This window comes from Cibotium barometz, chromosome 22 (assembly GCF_041138505.1).
Source record: "Cibotium barometz isolate CiBa-2024 chromosome 22, ASM4113850v1, whole genome shotgun sequence".
Classification (NCBI taxonomy): domain Eukaryota; kingdom Viridiplantae; phylum Streptophyta; class Polypodiopsida; order Cyatheales; family Cibotiaceae; genus Cibotium; species Cibotium barometz.
In genome coordinates, this window is record NC_141067.1 from 11,614,015 (window position 1) to 11,631,401 (window position 17,387).

General features: G+C 47.2%; 1 protein-coding gene across 1 annotated transcript in view; it reads left to right on the plus strand.

The window, feature by feature from the left end:
• Nucleotides 1–17,387, plus strand: part of LOC147626275 (vacuolar protein sorting-associated protein 26B-like) — a 121,330-nt gene that overhangs the window by 91,488 nt on the left and 12,455 nt on the right. The window contains exon 6 of the mRNA XM_086816413.1: nucleotides 17,000–17,111. Within this exon, the coding sequence (XP_086672539.1) occupies nucleotides 17,000–17,111 (112 nt within the window). The remainder of the gene's footprint in view (nucleotides 1–16,999; nucleotides 17,112–17,387) is intronic.

Sequence of the window (17,387 nt, forward strand, 5' to 3'; positions counted from 1 at the left end):
GCGCTGGGCATTAGTCGTCGACTGGCTTACAGGCGGAGTCGGCTCACAACGCGTTGGGCGGGTGTGTAGAAGCGCTGGGCGTTAGTCGTCGACTGGCTTACAGGCGGAGTCGGCTCACAACGCGTTGGGCGGGTGTGTAGAAGCGCTGGGCGGTAGTCGTCGACTGGCTTACAGGCGGAGTCGGCTCACAACGTGTTGGGCGGAACAGAACGGACCCTTTGTCCTTGCCTTCTCCAAAGCGTAACAACGCTTACGACCAGCAGGCAGCGCAGCAGGTAGTCTACGCTGCCCAACAGGCAGCAGCCACGCTGCATAGCTATCCGGCCCAGCCAGGCGCCTATAGCAACCAGGCGCATACCTGGTGCGTGTAATCGTGGAGACAAGCTCGTAGCGAAGCGTGGAGTTCCAAAGCACAGCAGGCGCTTCTCCATCAACACAAGCAGCATCAGACGTGTCCCCTCCCTTTCTCCTGCAACAACTGAAATTCAGCCTGCAGATTAGAGAAATTCAAAAATTAAGAGGTATTTGCCTTCAATTTTGAGAATTTCTTATCAATTCAATCAATTGAGCAGGTACAGGTGCCAAATTGCTCAATTTTTTGAGCAAAATTGGCAAAATTGGCAAAATTGGGTGACATTGGTCAGAATCAGGATCAATTTGCAAGAAATTGGTCACAATCAGGATCAATTTGCAGGAAATTGGATGTCGAAATTTGGGGCTTTTGATGTAATTGTGCAATTAAGCACTCATACATGCTGTATGATGTAAGAAATTGCACATTTGGGCAAAATTGTAGCAAATTGCAGTGCAAATCAAGGGGCTTTTGTGCCGATTGGGTTGATTTGCATGCAGGCACTCGCAGTTGATGCTGTGGATAATGTGTTGATGCCTTACAAGCACTCAATGTGCCTGTAAATCAAAGGGCTTTCATTATTTGGATGTATATGTGGCCAGGGGGAAGCATCGTGAACACTCTCGATGCCTTCATGTGCGTCAATGTACCATGTATGATCAGAAATTGATCTTAAATCAAGGGGCTTTTCAAGTTCGTATGCTTGTTGAGCTTGGCAAAGCAGCAGGCAAGACATTTATGCCTTGAATCCTCAAAATCAGCTTGCAGTCAAGGGGCTTTTGCCCAATTTTCTGTTCGGGACTGTAAAAGTCTGATTTTCACTCATTTATACAGCCAGGAGAGAATTTATTGCTACTGTACCCACTGGTACAGATTTGGTACAGCTTTGTACAAGTTTTGCCATGGCTGCACATTGATTTGAGTGGGGAAAAGGTTCATTTACAGCTGCTGTACTTGCCGGTACAGGTTTGGTACATCATTGGTGAGCACTTGGTACTGCTGTACAGTACTTTGGAAGGGGAATAGAGCACATTTAAGGTGCTGTCCAAAATCTGCAGCAACCAGATTTTGGTGATTTCATCACATAAAGTGGGAGAAAAGTTGCATTTGTGCTTCCGCAGTGGGAGATAAAGCTTGGGAGAACAACTGTGAGCACTTTGTGTGCTTTTGGTGCAGTGTTTGCACATTTTGCAGGGAGTCAGGCATTGACAGGTTGCATTTTGCTATGGCAACCACAGGTGAGAGCTCTTCATTGCTTCATATCAAGAAGCTTGAAGGCTCGCATAATTATGATATTTGGCAAACCCAGTGCTACAATGTGTTGCTCCAGAAAAAGCAGCACAAGCCTATCAAAGAAAGGGGTGTAATACCCGCTTCTCTTACTGCTGAAGAGTGGGAAGATATGGATGAGCTGGCAAGATCTACTATCATGTTATCTGTGTCAGACTCTTTACTTTTCAGCATTCGTGAAGAGAAGACAGCTTGGGGAATCTGGCAGAGATTGCAGGACTTGTATGCCCAACAAAGTCCCTCAAGCAAAGTGTATTGGTTGAAGAAACTCATAGGTCTTCAGATGAAGGAAGGGGCGTCTATGACAGCCCATCTAAATGAGTTTAATGGTATTGTCAGCCAGGTCATTAATCAAAAGTTGGCAATGGACGATGAGTTCAAAGCCACTTTTCTGTTATGCACTTTGCCAGAGAGTTGGGACACATTCAGGACAGCCACTAGCAATTTGCATGCTATGCTGTCATATACAGATGTTGAGGGTGCTCTTCTTCAAGAAGAGATGAACAGGAAAAACAACTCTGTTGGAAAGTCCAATGCAATGAATGCACGTGGGAGATCCCAGCAAAGGGGTAAAAGCCAAGAACGGGGAAGGAGCAAGTCTCGCTCCAAAAAGGATTTGGAATGCCATTATTGTGGCAAGAAGGGACACATTAAAAAGCAATGCTACAAATGGAAAAATGATCAAAAGGAAAAGGGAAAAGGCAAAGACAAAGAGAAAGATGAAGCCAAAGATGTAAAGCCAAAGGGCAAAAGTGGAGTCAAGATTGAAGAAATCAATGTGTCACATGCAGGTGACAGTGAGGATGAGGTCCTATTTACGTCTTCACTTGATGCCCATTCACTTCTTACAGGTGGTCATTGTATGCACTCATGGATCATTGATTCAGGTGCCTCCTTTCATGTCACAGGTTGCAGAGACTTGTTTGTCAGGTATACTGCTGGCAATGAAGGAGTGGTTTATTTGGGTGATAACCATGCATGCAAGATTCTTGGCAGAGGTGATGTGAGGCTTGTGTTTTCAGATGGCTCACAGCTTATGCTCCATGATGTCAGGCATGTGCTTGAGATCAAGAAGAACCTGCTTTCTACTGGACAGCTTAATGATGCTGATTATGTTACCACATTTGGTCGTGGAAAGTGGAAGATTAGTAAGGGCTCACTGGTTGTTGCCAGAGGCTCTAAGGTGGACACTCTTTACTTTATGCATGCAGGTGTTTGTCACCATGCTAATGTAAATGCAACCGAGCTGCCGGAAATCTCTATGTGGCATAGCCGGTTGGGACACATGAGTGTCAAGGGAATGGAGCAATTGTCTCGTTTGGGTTACTTGCCTTCTCTAAAGTTTTCAAGTTTTCAGTTTTGTGAGCATTGTATATATGGTAGGCAACTACAGTGCCCCCACAAGAAAGCTCTTGGACAGAAAGATGCTCAGTTAGAGCTTGTGCATACAGATGTATGTGAGATGCCTCAGCTTTCTTTGGGAGGGGCAAAATATTTTGTGTCTTTTATTGATGATGCCACACGCAAGGTGTGGGTTTATCCTCTTCGTTTGAAGAGTGATACATTCTCAGTGTTTCAGAAGTTTGTTGCTCATGTTGAGAATCAAACTGGCAAAACACTGAAGGCTTTGCGTTCCGACAATGGTGGAGAGTATATGTCCAAACAGTTTCAGGACTTTTGTGATGCTAAAGGCATCAAGAGGGAGCTCTCTACTCCTTATGATCCTCCACAAAACGGGACAGCAGAGAGGATGAACAGGACCATTCAGGAGAAGGTCCGTTCTATGTTGTTACATGCTGCGTTACCTCATGGTTTTTGGGCTGAAGCTGTTATGACAGCCGTTCACCTTATAAACAGGTCACCTAACACGAGGCTTGGTGGGAAAGTGCCAGAGGAAGTATGGACAGGGAAGCCTCCGTCATACAAGCACTTGAGAGTGTTTGGTTGCGTTGCGTACGTGCACATACGCAGGGAAATGCGCACCAAACTTGATCCTAAGTCTCACAAATGCATATTCCTAGGATATGGTGACAGAGGTGAAATGGGGTATAGACTTTGGGATCCCGTGAATAGAAAGATTATACGCAGCAATGATGTCATTTTTTATGAAACATGCATGTATAAGGAGCCTGCAAGGCAACAGGAGCTTGGCAGAGTCATCTTTGATGATGATGGACATCATGGACAACAACCAAGGGCTGTAAATCAGCCATTACAGCAGGAAAACCAGCCCTTAAATGGTGCTGAAAATGGTCCAAATGGACAGCCAGACATGGCAGAAGATATCCTTATGGATATACCACAGTTAGAGGAGATACCGGGCATGATTTTTCAGCCTTATGGCATGGAACAGGAGCCACCAATGGGTGATATGCAAGCTGGACAGCAACCTGCAAATGATGGTCATTGGGTACGGAGGTCCACTAGACCCTCCAGAGCCCCTGACAGGTTTGTTCCAGGGGTTGACTACTTGATGCTCACTGACTGTGGGGAGCCCTCATGTTATAAGGAGGCTTTACAGAGGGCAGACAAGGCTCTTTGGGAGCGTGCCATGAAGTCAGAGATGGATTCTCTGCATAAAAATGGAACTTGGAAGTTGGTGCATTTGCCTGCAGGCAAGAAGGTTTTGCCATGCAAGTGGGTTTACAGGCTCAAAGTTGCACCAGATGCAAAGCCAAGATACAAAGCCAGGTTAGTGGCTAAGGGCTTCAAGCAGGAATATGATGTGGACTTTGATGAGATCTTCTCTCCAGTGGTCAAAATGACCACACTTAGAGCTGTGTTGGCTTTGGTTGCGCATGATGATCTGGACTTGATTCCGATGGATGTGAAGACTGCTTTTCTTCACGGTGATCTCCATGAGGAGATATATATGCAACAGCCAGAGGGTTATGCAGTAAGTGGAAAGGAGAAGCTTGTATGCAAGCTGAAAAAGAGTCTTTATGGGCTCAAACAGGCACCAAGGGAATGGTATCATAAATTTGATACATTCATGAAATCCCAGAAATTCAGGAGAAGTGACATAGATCACTGCTTGTACACCAAGAAAGCTTTGGATGGCAGTCTATTGATCCTCATCTTGTATGTTGATGATATGTTGATTGCCGGGAAATCTCGTAAGGAGATGGATACCTTGAAGCAGAGGCTGCATCAAACCTTTGATATGAAGGATTTGGGTGATGCAAATCACATCTTGGGTATGCGGATACTTCGGGACAGAAATCAGCATGTGTTGTATTTGTCTCAGATGGAATACATTGGCAAAGTCTTGCAGAGGTTCAATATGGACGGGGGAAAGAAGACTAGTACTCCTTTGCCTCCATATGTGAAACTCAGTGCTATGGACAGCCCACAGTCAGATAGAGACAGGGCTGATATGGCCAAGATTCCGTATGCTTCAGCTTGTGGCAGTCTCATGTATGCCATGGTTGCTACTAGGCCGGACATTGCATTTGCAGTGGGAGTGGTTTCTAGATACATGGCCAACCCTGGCAAGAAGCATTGGGAAGCAGTGAAAGGTGTCATGAGATACCTGAAGGGCACACAGGATATGTGCATTTGCTTTGGCAAACAGGATGCATTAGTGCATGGTTACACGGATTCGGATTATGCCGGTCATCCAGATAACCGGAAGTCTACTACCGGTTATGTGTTTACATTCACAGGAGGTGCTGTGTCATGGATATCCAGGATGCAGAAGTGCACAGCCTTATCTACTACAGAGGCGGAGTATATTGCAGCCACAGAGGCTTGCAAGGAGGCATTATGGCTATCTCGGTTAGTGGTTGATTTGGGTTATACAGGGGATATTCCATTGTTGGATTGTGACAGCAGAGTGCCATCCAGTTGGCAAAGAACCCTGTCTTTCATGCAAAGACGAAGCATGTGGATGTGAAGTATCACTTCATCAGAGAGGTGATAGAGAACAAGCAAATTCAGCTTGTTAAGATTCATACGGATGACAACCCGGCTGATCTGTTGACAAAGAGTTTGCCTCCGGAGCGGTTTGCTCATTGCAGACACTTGATGGGCATTGGATGAGGCCAGTTTCAGCCTTGATATGGCCTTGTATATTATCATGTACATGCTGATTTTTCTTTTCCTTCATTTAAGGGCACTTTGCCTTTAAGTGGCAGGTTGTTGGGGTAAAGGCATAATGCCCACCCTTATAGTGTGTACAAGCCCATAAGTTATAGTACATAGTACACTTAGTACTTTTAATGTACTAAGTGCACTATGTGTACTAGTGCAATATACATGTGTGATAGGGGAGTCACACACTCATGCAATTCCATGAGTTGACTTATCCCCACAACTCTCTCTCTCTCTCTCTCTCTCTCCCTAGTTCTCTCTGTGTATGTCTCCCACATGAACTCTAACCTAACCCTAACTCTCTCTCCCACACAGTTGCAAGGGGGCACTGTTTTATAGGATCTTGTATCCACCGTGATGGGCTTTGGTGCCTCCCTATCCACCCCTCTAGGCTGATTGAGAGGACTATTAGGGGCGAGGATCTCTAAGTAGTGACTCTCTGTGTCGGCTGAGCTCCAGTAGTAAGAGTCCAAGGCACCTTTGATCTGGGTACTCCATGATCCGGGGACTACGAGACCCAAAATTCTACAGTACATTTATGAAGTAACTATATCATGGAATAGAGAGAGAACAGTCTAGCTAGAAAAATTGAAACATCCATTTGTATGACAAGTACAATGAATCCATGTAGCCAGCTGAAACATGTAGGGTGAGGATCTCTAAGTAGTGACTCTCTGTGGCGGCTGAGCTCCAGTAGTAAGAGCCCAAGGCACCTTTGATCTGGGTACTCCATGATCCGGGGACAAGGGTCTACGAGACCAAAAGTGCTACAGTACATTTATGAAGTAACTATATCATGGAATAGAGAGAAAACAGTCTAGCTAGAAAAATTGAAACATCCATTTGTATGACAAGTACAATGAATCCATGTAGCCAGCTGAAACATGTAGTTAGAAAAACTGTGCAGCTAAAAGAAAGAGTGGCCTAAGGGATCAGCCACACTTGTATATTGAGAGGACTATTGGGGGCGAGGATCTCTAATTAGTGACTCTCTGTGTCGGCTGAGCTCCAGTAGGAAGAGTCCAAGGCACCTTTGATCTGGGTACTCCATGATCCGGGACAAGGGTCTATGAGACCAAAAGTGCTACAGTACATTTATGAAGTAACTATATCATGGAATAGAGAGAAAACAGTCTAGCTAGAAAAATTAAAACATCCATGTGTATGACAAGTACAGTGAATCCATGTAGCCAGCTGAAACATGTAGTTAGAAAAACTGTACAGATAAAAGAAAGAGTACTCAACATCTGAGATACAAGCCCTCTATCTGGCCTAAGGGATCAACCACACTTGTATATAGACTCTCTGCATCCACTGCCTGTGGAGGAGCACTCTTGTGTCTCTAAAGGATTTGGAGAGAGAAAAAAACAAAAGGAAGATATATTAATCGTCTACTAAAGACCCAATGGCCCTATGAGACCAAAGGATCCCGCACGCGAGCAAGCAAGCGAGAGAGAGAGAGAGAGAGAGAGAGAGAGAGAGAGAGAGAGAGAAATGAAATGAAATGTTATATTAACGTCTTCAAAAGGCCAAAGTGACCTATGAGACCAAAGTTACAACCATGTGGCATCTGATACATTGTCAAGAAAAGAAAGAACTGAAGGTAAGTATCTAGCCCTACAATACATTAGTAGGGAGTATCCGGAGGCAGCAGCAGAGAGAGAAAGAAAGAAGTATTAACGTCTACTAGAGGCCGAACTCGACCTATGAGACAAATCAATGTACGACTGTCAATGTCTTCTGGATGTCCAAAAAAAAAAGGACAAAATAAACACGAAATAAACTATGAAAGTACTAAGCTAGTGGGGGGGTGTGATGGATGGAACACTACTGCTAGAGGCTCAGTATGCAACCTATATGCGCAGGGTATACAAGAATGCAATGCAGATCTGTCTAGCTCCAATCAGTACCATAATGGGGGTGTAATATGTGATACATAGGCGATGGCGAGGCAAAAACACCTCGGAGCATGATCTCCGGGTGTGAGTGTAAGTGAGCTAGCTGCCCCTGGATATAGTGCTGATGTCGAGCCCGTATCTCTGTGATCTCCCTCTGATGTAGTCTGGGAGTCTGGTAGCCTGGTGCTCTCGGTCTCCGTCTGGCTCAGAGGTTCGCAACGCGCTGAAGTGTAACCCCCTCCTGTGTCAGGGTAGGCACTGGGATAGATCTCTGGAAGAAATCAGTGAGCTGGAGCTGTCGCCCACCTCTCGCTGTGGTATGAGTCCGTAGCAGTGTCTCTCTGTGGCGCTGTCTCTCTAGCAAGAACTGGCCAAATCTGCGCTGGTTTGCGGACTCCATGATCTGGCGGAGTGAGGGATGTCCACTGAAGATGGTGGTGTATCTCTCTCTAATGACACTATATGCTCTGCATCTGCATACATAATGTTCCTCACTCTCAACCTCCTCCTGGCATAGTCTGCATATCCTCTCTGCTCTGGGGATCCGTGCGAAGGACGTATCGGGAGGTGTGTGGGCTGGGTTGCTGGTGCTAGTGTCAAAGAAATCTGTCAGGGTCCTCTATCTAGGTACATCATGGCTCGGCCTCCTGTCTGCCAAGAGAGTCTCTCTGTGTCTCCTGAGCTCAAGTAGAAACAATCCTAGGCATCTGTGATCCTCAAACTCCATGACCCTGCGTAACGGCCCAAAACCCTCTCGGAAGAGGCAGTGATATCTCCCTCGGATCTCATAATAGACTGTACATCGGCAAATGTAGTGTTCCTCTGTCTCTACCTCCTAGTAGCATAGCTAACAAATGCGGTCATCCAAGATCTGATGCACATATCTATCCGCAAACCATGTAGGTCAAACCATGATCTCATCTGAGCGTACCAACAATGAGTATCTCCATCCTCTGCCAACTGTATGGATGAGGTCAATGCCAATCGGGAGTACCTCTGCTGAGGGAGCTCCCATAGCCGCTGTAAAAAGGTAACTGCCTGGAATAGGTCCTCGGTTACTATTGGTGGGGCATCCAGGTCAGCCAGAACAATCTCATGGTGTACTGACGATTTGCTCCGAATCATGCGGGCAATCATCATAATCAGTGGTCTCTCCATTTGCCTCCATCCCTCATCTGTCCCTCTCTGAGATCTGTGATGTATACTAGGTCCCCAAATTGGAGCTCTGTACAGGAGGGTCGGTGTGACAAGCGTATTAAATAGCCACAATTTGGTGCGTGGCTCCTGAAAGTGTATGTGTGCACATTGCCTCTCAAGTGTTGCATGCCCTCGAGCTAATCTAGCTGCTGTTGCCTCCTTCAGGGAGAAACGCGGTCCTGTGAAAGTAACTCCCGATGTACTCTATCGGCTCCCCTCAGCTCTCTGATCTCGTCACCCATGCTTGTGTGGTGTTAAACACCATAACCTTGGTTTTCCCAAGGTTCACTGTCAGATCTTTATTCGCACAGAAAGCCTGTAATGCATCCTCTGTAATCCCTCCGGAGAGTCTGAGATTAGAACAATATCATCAGCATATAACAAGATGGGTATCAACACCCCTGCCAAGCATGCCCCTGGGCCTCCCAATCTGTCTACATAATCAGAGACCGCATCAATGTACAGTCCAAAGAGGGTGGGCGATAGCGGGCAATGTGATCCAAGGTGGTAAATCCTCTCCTAAAGCCAGCCTGTCCATGTGCTCGATGACCATGCCTCTTTGTCCATCGGCTCAGCTCCGACTCCAATATAGAGCCATATAATTTGGCCAAGTAATGACCAATCATGATCGTCCTGTAGTTGCATGGAACCATGGGGTCCCCACTCTTAAAGAGTGGTACAATGATATGCTCTGTCCAGCTTGTCGGGAAACCCTCACAAATGGCACGATTAAACACATGTACGATGAGCGGAGCCAAAGTGTCTCGTGCATATGAGAAGTGCTCTCCAACTACATCATGATCATGTGCCTTTCCATTCTGTAACCTGTCTATCGCATCTAGCACCATCCGCATAGTAAAAAAGGTGCTGCTAGCCGGTCTAACTCCTAGTGGAGGGGGGGTGGGGGGCTGTCCTGGTGCATCATATAGCTCTCTAGCACAAGTATGCCATGCCTCAGGTGCAGTAATCGGAGTACTAGGTTGTCTCTCCTGAAACATCTTCCATGCCCTCTTGCTGTCCTTCCCCAGGAAGAGTTGGTAGATCTCCTCCTCTAGCTTAGTCAGATAGGCTCGTTTCTTCCTCCGCACAAGGCGCCGAAAGATCATCCTAGCCTGTCTATGCGCGTGAGACCCAATGGCAATCTCACGCTGTAGTTGTGCTCGTGTCTCACGACACTCATCATCATACCAACTGTTCTGTGGGGCAGTGCTGCGGGGGTGGGTGGAAGGGATAATAGTGCAGGGAAACACATATGAGGCGGATGCATGTAGTACACCTGCCAATCCTCTTGTGATCTCGTCGAGAGGGCTATGCGGGTCTAAAGCGAACAAGCCATCAGATACTGCATCTCGATAAACCCCAACTGTCTCACGTGTAAACTGATATCTCGGGTACCTAGGTAGGAGTGGTTGGCCCATCTCTCGGGGATCTACCTTCTAGTGTGAAACTCAGGTATGCATGATCGGCTGCTATGCCAATGGGCCTACTGGAAATCGTGAAACCCCGCACATGAGGTATCAATGAAGGAGATCCCATCAAGTAGTCCATTGTGCTCGCTCCCCCTTTAGAGTTCCAGTGTGTGAGAGCATCTGCTCCTTGCCATCTCGGGGATCTACCTACTAGTGTGAAACTCAGGTATGCATGATCGGCTGCTATGCCAATGGGCCTACTGGAAATCGTGAAACCCCGCACATCAGGTATCAATGAAGGAGATCCCATCAAGTAGTCCATTGTGCTCGCTCCCCCTTTAGAGTTCCAGTGTGTGAGAGCATCTGCTCCTTGCCATCTCGATAAGCCATTGTATATGACCAACCCTTGTGCACTCCCGAGTGTGAGAAAATGCCTGCCATAATCTGTAATCTCCCCCTCATCCTGTGCTGATCTCTGCAACCCTACATCCTCTGCCGTGATCTCCCCGTACATAGCCTCTTGAGTATCATACAACTCTGTTTGCTCTGTGCCTGTACGTGCATTAAAGTCTCCCAATAGTAATATGTCTCCCATGCTGGCAAACCTCATGATATCATCATATAGTGGTATATAGGGCGACTCTCCTGATGGTGCAAACCTGGAGTGGGCTGGGGGAAAGTAGCATACCGCCACATATAGCTCGCGGAGCCCCTCTCTGCATATTCGGACCCACATGTACCTCGCATCTGCATCTCTATGTACCACATGTATTTTGTCACGAAGCTCCTCCCTGTAAAGTATTGCCACTCCTCCAGATCCTCTGGTACCTCCCACTGTGCGTGGTTGAGGGCGGAAAACTGATTCCCATCTATAACCCCGGACGTCAGGAAGCCTCTTGTTTGTACACTGATGGGTCTCCGTATACATAGCAATATCACTGTGTCTGAAAGTAGCCTCAAAGTATCCTGCATCTGTTCTAAGGGCCCCGTTGCAATTCCACACCGTGAATCGCAAGGTCTCATAGGCCGCGCACCGTCAAGCGGGCCTCCTCTCCGTAATGATGACTCGGCCATCTTTGTATACCGCCCATTCCCCCTCTTTCCTTGCCTCAAGCACACGTGGCATGTGTTCCTGCCGGTGTGCTATCGGTGCCGGTGTAAGGTCCTCATCCAAATAAATCTTTTCCCCCTTAAGGGCCATCCTTTTGGAGAGGAAGGCCTTCTTCTTCTCCAAGTCACCAAACCTGATGATCAATATCTTCGCCCTGGTTTCATCTCTGCCTACTCGCCATGCTCCGGTAATGGGTACATCAGTGGCTCCAATTTTTGTTGCAAGAGCTTTTGCATCCTCTTGGGGATTTCCCTTATCTTCCCACCCAACTACACGTACATGTAAGGCACGTGCCTGTCTCTTGGCTTCCTCTTCCAATGTAGCATTCATCACCTCTACTTTATTGACTGGTGTATCCTTCTGTTTTTTTACTACTTCAATCCATGGGTTGACTTCCTCAATTTGTTTCTTTTATGGCCAGCCCATGAATGCATTTCCTTCTCACCTGCAGCCACTTTTGCATTTCCTTCTCACCTGCAGCCACTTTTGCCTTACATGATTCCAAAGTGTTTTGCATTTCTGTGATGTCTTTTTCGCGGTCAGCCATACATGTCTTCAAAGTGCCTTCATACGATGCAGCTGTTGTGCCAATCTCTCGAAGCATGTCATCCTTCCATTTCTGCATCTCTTTTTTCATTTCTGTGTGCATCAAGGCTTGGGCTAATTCCATCTCAACCCATACTTGGGCTTGCATTTCTCCCTTCAATTGGACATATATCTCTTCCTTCAGCGTTTCGTATATCACTTTCCTTTGGGCATGCATCTGCTCGGTCCATTCCTTTTCAAGCTCCTATCGCATGGTGTTCATCTCTGTCCTTATGTGAAGCTGTAGCTCCTCATAAAGGGCCTAGTCTCGTCGGGCCATCTTCGTAATCCTTTGTGAGCCAGGGGACATGATTCCTTCCTTCAGTCTTCTGCGATAGGCATTTGGTGCCTTTGTGGGGGTGTGAAAGGTCGTCTCACCATCCTGTTCCCCCCCTAGGGGTTGAGACATGTTTTCCCCTACTAGTTGCTGCCTTGGGGGCCTGAGCAAGGGTGAGAACTGGAACTGGCAATGCTATGTTGTTGCAGCAGCAGGCGGAAATTCTTTGTAAAACGTGTACTGATCTTCCTCTTTTCTCTCCTTTATGCTCCCTGCAAAGTCACAAATGTGTTGTATGGAGGCGACAGAAAGACCCGCAGGCTGACCAGCAGATTGCAGGGTCTCGAGACAACAGGCGTACACCTCTGCCTTGAGAGATGACTAGACTTCTAAGCAGCAACCCCTTAGGCTTCAAATGGCTCGTGCAGACACATGCATAGCTGCTAATGAAGTACTCGACCTAACGCAGTCACCAGAAGTGGCAAACTGACCGGCGTGGCTGAGACAGCTTACTAGGAGCGATGCCGCCAAAAATGGGCGGACCCTCTGCACTCGCGCCGCCCACGGTAGTGGACCCTCTCCACTAGTTCGGGCCTGAAGTAGCGGGAGGAAGGTGGAAAAGTTCGCGGCGGGCAACAGGGAACGGCAATGGGATGGCGGCGCTGGCTCTAAACGGCGGCTGCGGTGACGCTTGGCTCTGCAACGGGCGGCAGCTCCTGCGCTCTATTGGTCTACCCTTTCATGATTTCAACGGGTTGAGAGAGCGGCAGCAGTGAAGATCCTCCGACTCAAGGATCACGCCATCGCAGTCACGCCAAGCCAGAGAGAGAGAGATATTAAGCGTCTACTAAAGACCCAATGGGCCTATGAGACCAAAGTGGTACAATAATGTCCATGGCATATCTCATCATGGAATGGAAAATAAAACAGAATGAAAACATAAATATAGCTATCTCACTGGAGTGATACAAAATTGTCCATGGAAATTCGTCATGGAATACTAAAAACATAAAAACATGGGAGCAACATCAGCTCCGAGTAGATGGTATACCACTCTCCAAAATGTCAAGCATGGGGTTGACGAGTATGGCCGAGAGATAGAGTTATATTAACGTCTAAGGAAGACCCCAAGGGCCTATGAGACCAGAAGTAATACAATGGTACCATGGATATATTGGGCCATGGAAGACTGAAAGAAAAAGTAAAATGAAAACATCGGACAGTACATGTGATCAACAGATGGTCTTGTGTAGAGTGAGATATGCTGTGATCAGCCAATGACGATACCCGCCTCGGCCAGAACCAATCTGATGGTGGAGTGAATGTCAGGCCTTTGTGATGGGAGCGTGTCATGTCGGCGGAGAACCTCACGAATCTGTCTCTGTGTGGTGGAGGGTCCTGATGCTCTAGGTCGGGGACGTCTAGCTCGCAGAATGGATCGAGCTCTCTTGCTAAGAACTCCTCTGGGGCATGGAGCTGGAGCATGGGTACAGGTGGTGGGCTCTGATGTCGTAGTAGAGGAACTGTTGTGGGCAGTGGACTCCGATGTGGATGTGTACCACAAAGAAATTTGTGATGGCTCTTTGTGAGGTGTTTTGTCGGAGCCGGGGCTGTCTCTCAACATGCTGCCTCAACACTACATCCCTGTGTCGTCTGACCTCCATCAGGTACATGCTCAAGCACCTCTGATCCTCAGATTGTTATCACTAGTGTGAGTGGTCCGAATCCCTCTCGGAAGAGCCAGTGGAATCTCCCCCGTATCTCATAGTAAGCCAGCAACTGAACATATAATGGGCCTCATCCTCTACTGCTCCTGTGATACATATTATGCATGTCCTGTCCTCGTGTGGGATATGCTCAGCTCTGCCAGTCTCTACTCTGAGGCGGTGGAGGCTACTCTGAGCTGGCCGATTGTGATACGCATAGCATGTGACATGTGTATCTATATGTATCCCGGGATCTCAAAGAATCCATCCTCGGAGAGTCTCAAGAAGTGATCTCTCTAGAACTCACACTTCTTACCAATCTCTGACGGAGACACCCATGTCTGGTGTATGTGTAGCCCGAGTAGATCTAACCGGATGATCCGGTTGATCTCCTGTCGTGAGAGATCAAGGTAGGGGGACTCCAGGCTATACTGAAACGGGGGGAGACGGTCCATTTGTATGCCATATGCATGAAACCACTCACTACGTCAGAGTACCATGCATGTGTTGGTAATGGTGGTGGCCGTGTCGCTGAGGAGGAGGGCAGTCCAGCTAGTCTCAATCGCTCCCTTTCCCTCTCGCAATATAATTGCATAGAGGACTCTAGTGCTAGTCGTGGGAGGCAATCTCTGTCAAGCGTGTATATATGCTCAATATAGGTGACAGTTTGAAAAGGGCATCTGTAACCAGTGGGGCCACCCCAAACTCTGCATGTAGAATGTCATGTGGCAGATGGCTAACTCCTGATCATGCATGACAACATCGTCACTTGTAGCCTCTCTATGCTCCTCCAGTGATCCTTCCCTAGGCTTCGCCCCCAAAAGCCTACACCATACATAGCCACTAGTAGTACTAGAGTATCAACAAAGAGCCAGCACTTAGTGCAAGGTTCTTGGAAATGTGCCTGGAAACACTGTCTCTCCATACGGGCTAGGGAGGCATGCCCCATCGCAAGTCGGTCAGTGGCAAGATGTGTTGAAGACCATAACCTTAGTTTTGCCCAAATTGACCGTAGGGTCTCTCTCCTTGCAAAATCTGTCCAATGCATTTAAGTGTTTCTGTAAACCCTCGGCTGAATTTGAGATCAAGACAATGTCGTCAGCATATAGCAATATGGGCACTACTGTTTGAGCCAATGGTGAACCTCTACCTCCGAAACTATCCACAGATACTGCGATCTCATCAATGTATAGGCCAAAGAGTGTAGGTGAGAGCGGGCAGCCCTGCTTAACCCCAATAGTGCTACATATATCTCCCAAGGTCGTAGTATCTAGTCCATACTATGCATAATGGAGTTGATAGTTATATAGTCTTGTGGGTTGACTACCATGAGTATATAACATGCACGTTCCTAAAAGGTGAATTCGGGCATGTTCCTGGATTCAATATATATATCTCTCCCGAGGTTCCACTGGTTGCACGTACTTGGCCGAGTACTGCCTCGTATAGTGCCATCACACCCCATATCATCTCATGTGAGAACTGGAGCTCCTACAAGCGTCCTATGAGATGGGATCGAGGGACGGAGACAAAGGCTTTGTGGAAATCCACAAAGTAGCAATACACACGTCTCTTTGAGGACCTCACCTCCTCTATGATAGCTCGTAAAGTGAAGATATAAACCAGCGTGGAGAAATTTCTCTGTAAGCTTGCTTGGCCTGATGCTCTGTTTCCCATCCTCTCTGCCATAGAGCTCATCATGTCCTCTAGTATTGACCCATAGATTTTGGCCAGTGTGTGACCAATCATGATAGTCCTGTAGTTACTTGTGTGCGTGGGGTCTCTTGCTTTTGGGATGAGGACAATGGTGTTGGTAGTTCCTTGGTTGGCCCTCTGGAGGCCCATCTTAGCCTAGTCAATTTCTGACAACATAATGGCATCTCCCTGGAAGTCATATGTTTGCGCTTGTTCCCTCTTTTTTTGATGCATTAAAGTCTCCTAATAGGAGGGCCTCTCCTTGTTGGGAGAACTTTGCAATGTCTGCAAATAATGACGCATATGGAGTCTCCCCTTTCTCTGTCAATTTGCATGCATATTCTGATTTCTCTGGTGGGAAGTAGCATACTGCAATATGCGTCACTCTCAAGCCAGGCCTGGCTAATCGCATCCACATAAAGCGAGCCACCTCATCGTGTATACCATTGTGAGCATGCCTCTCAAATGAGGGCGAAACAAGCATGCCACTCCTCCCGAGCCATGCACCCCCCCATTGGTGCGTGTTTGTCCTCTGAAAGCTGACTCCCATGTGTAACCCTCCACTTTGGGTAGCCCTCTCTTAGGGCTTTGATGTGTTTTTGTGTAGAAGATAATATCCCTATTTGGGTAAGTCTCTGTGAAGCCTCTTATGTCTGACCATAGAGCTCCATTGCAATTCCATACTCCCATCCTCAGTGCATCTGTGGGTCTCATAGACCCCGCACCGTCATGTGGGGCGTTTATCTGTGATGATGACCCGGTCATCACAATAAACGGTCCATTTTCCTACCTTGCGGGCTTCCATAACCTGAACCATCCCGGCTTTCCTATGTTCCACCTGTAAGGGGGTGAGGTCATCTCCAAGGTATATTTTGGTGGTTCGGAGGCTTGCCCTCTTCTTCAAGAAAGCCAAACGGGACTCCGTATCTTTGAACTTGAGGAGGAGAAGCCTCTCCCTCATCAAGTTCTTCCCGGCTCGCCAAGCATCTACAAAAGGGGTGTTAGAGAGGCCCATCTGTCTGCATAGAGTCTCACCGTCCTCTTTCGGTGAGTTGCCCACTTGCAAGCCTGTTACTCGCACATGTAGAGCCCTAGATTGGCGATGCTTCTCTGGCAAGCAATCAGCTATAAATCAGCCCTGGAAGGAGTCGATCAGCTCTTGACAGCTGTTGTGCATGCCAAACTGACACCTGTCCTCAAACCCTAGAGTGTTCCACTCCAAAAACAATTGGAAAGGGGGAGCCCAGCTGCTTTTGGCTTCTCCCTCCTAGAATAGCAACTCGTGGAGCTATTATTGCATGAGAGAGAGAGAGAGAGAGAGAGAGAGAGAGAGAGAGAGAAAGAGAGAGTTGCTTCTTTTGTTTATAAGAAGGGTTTTCCTGTGCAGTAAAGGAGCTTGATATCCCTGGAGAGGTCTTCAGCATTAAAAATTATTCATTCGAGTTCCCCAATGTTGAAATGCAATATGAATCATATGTTGGTCTCAATGTTGTGTTGAGGTAAGTTCTTCAACTTGCTTTGTTTTGGATCACTTCCTATTTTTGCTAATGAATGAAGTAGTCTTTACAGCTTACAGAACATTGAAATGTCTCTTATCTTTGCAGTTGCAAAGTGTGGGCATGTCTTCAGTATGTTTTTGTACTTAGTCAAGGGAATTAGGTAGAGGAGGAAAGCTACAAGCCGCTATTTAACAGCATAAGGTTATTAGCACAAAATTGTTAAGCAGACTAAGGGGGTGACACTAGCATAATCCAAAATTTTGACTACCTTTACTT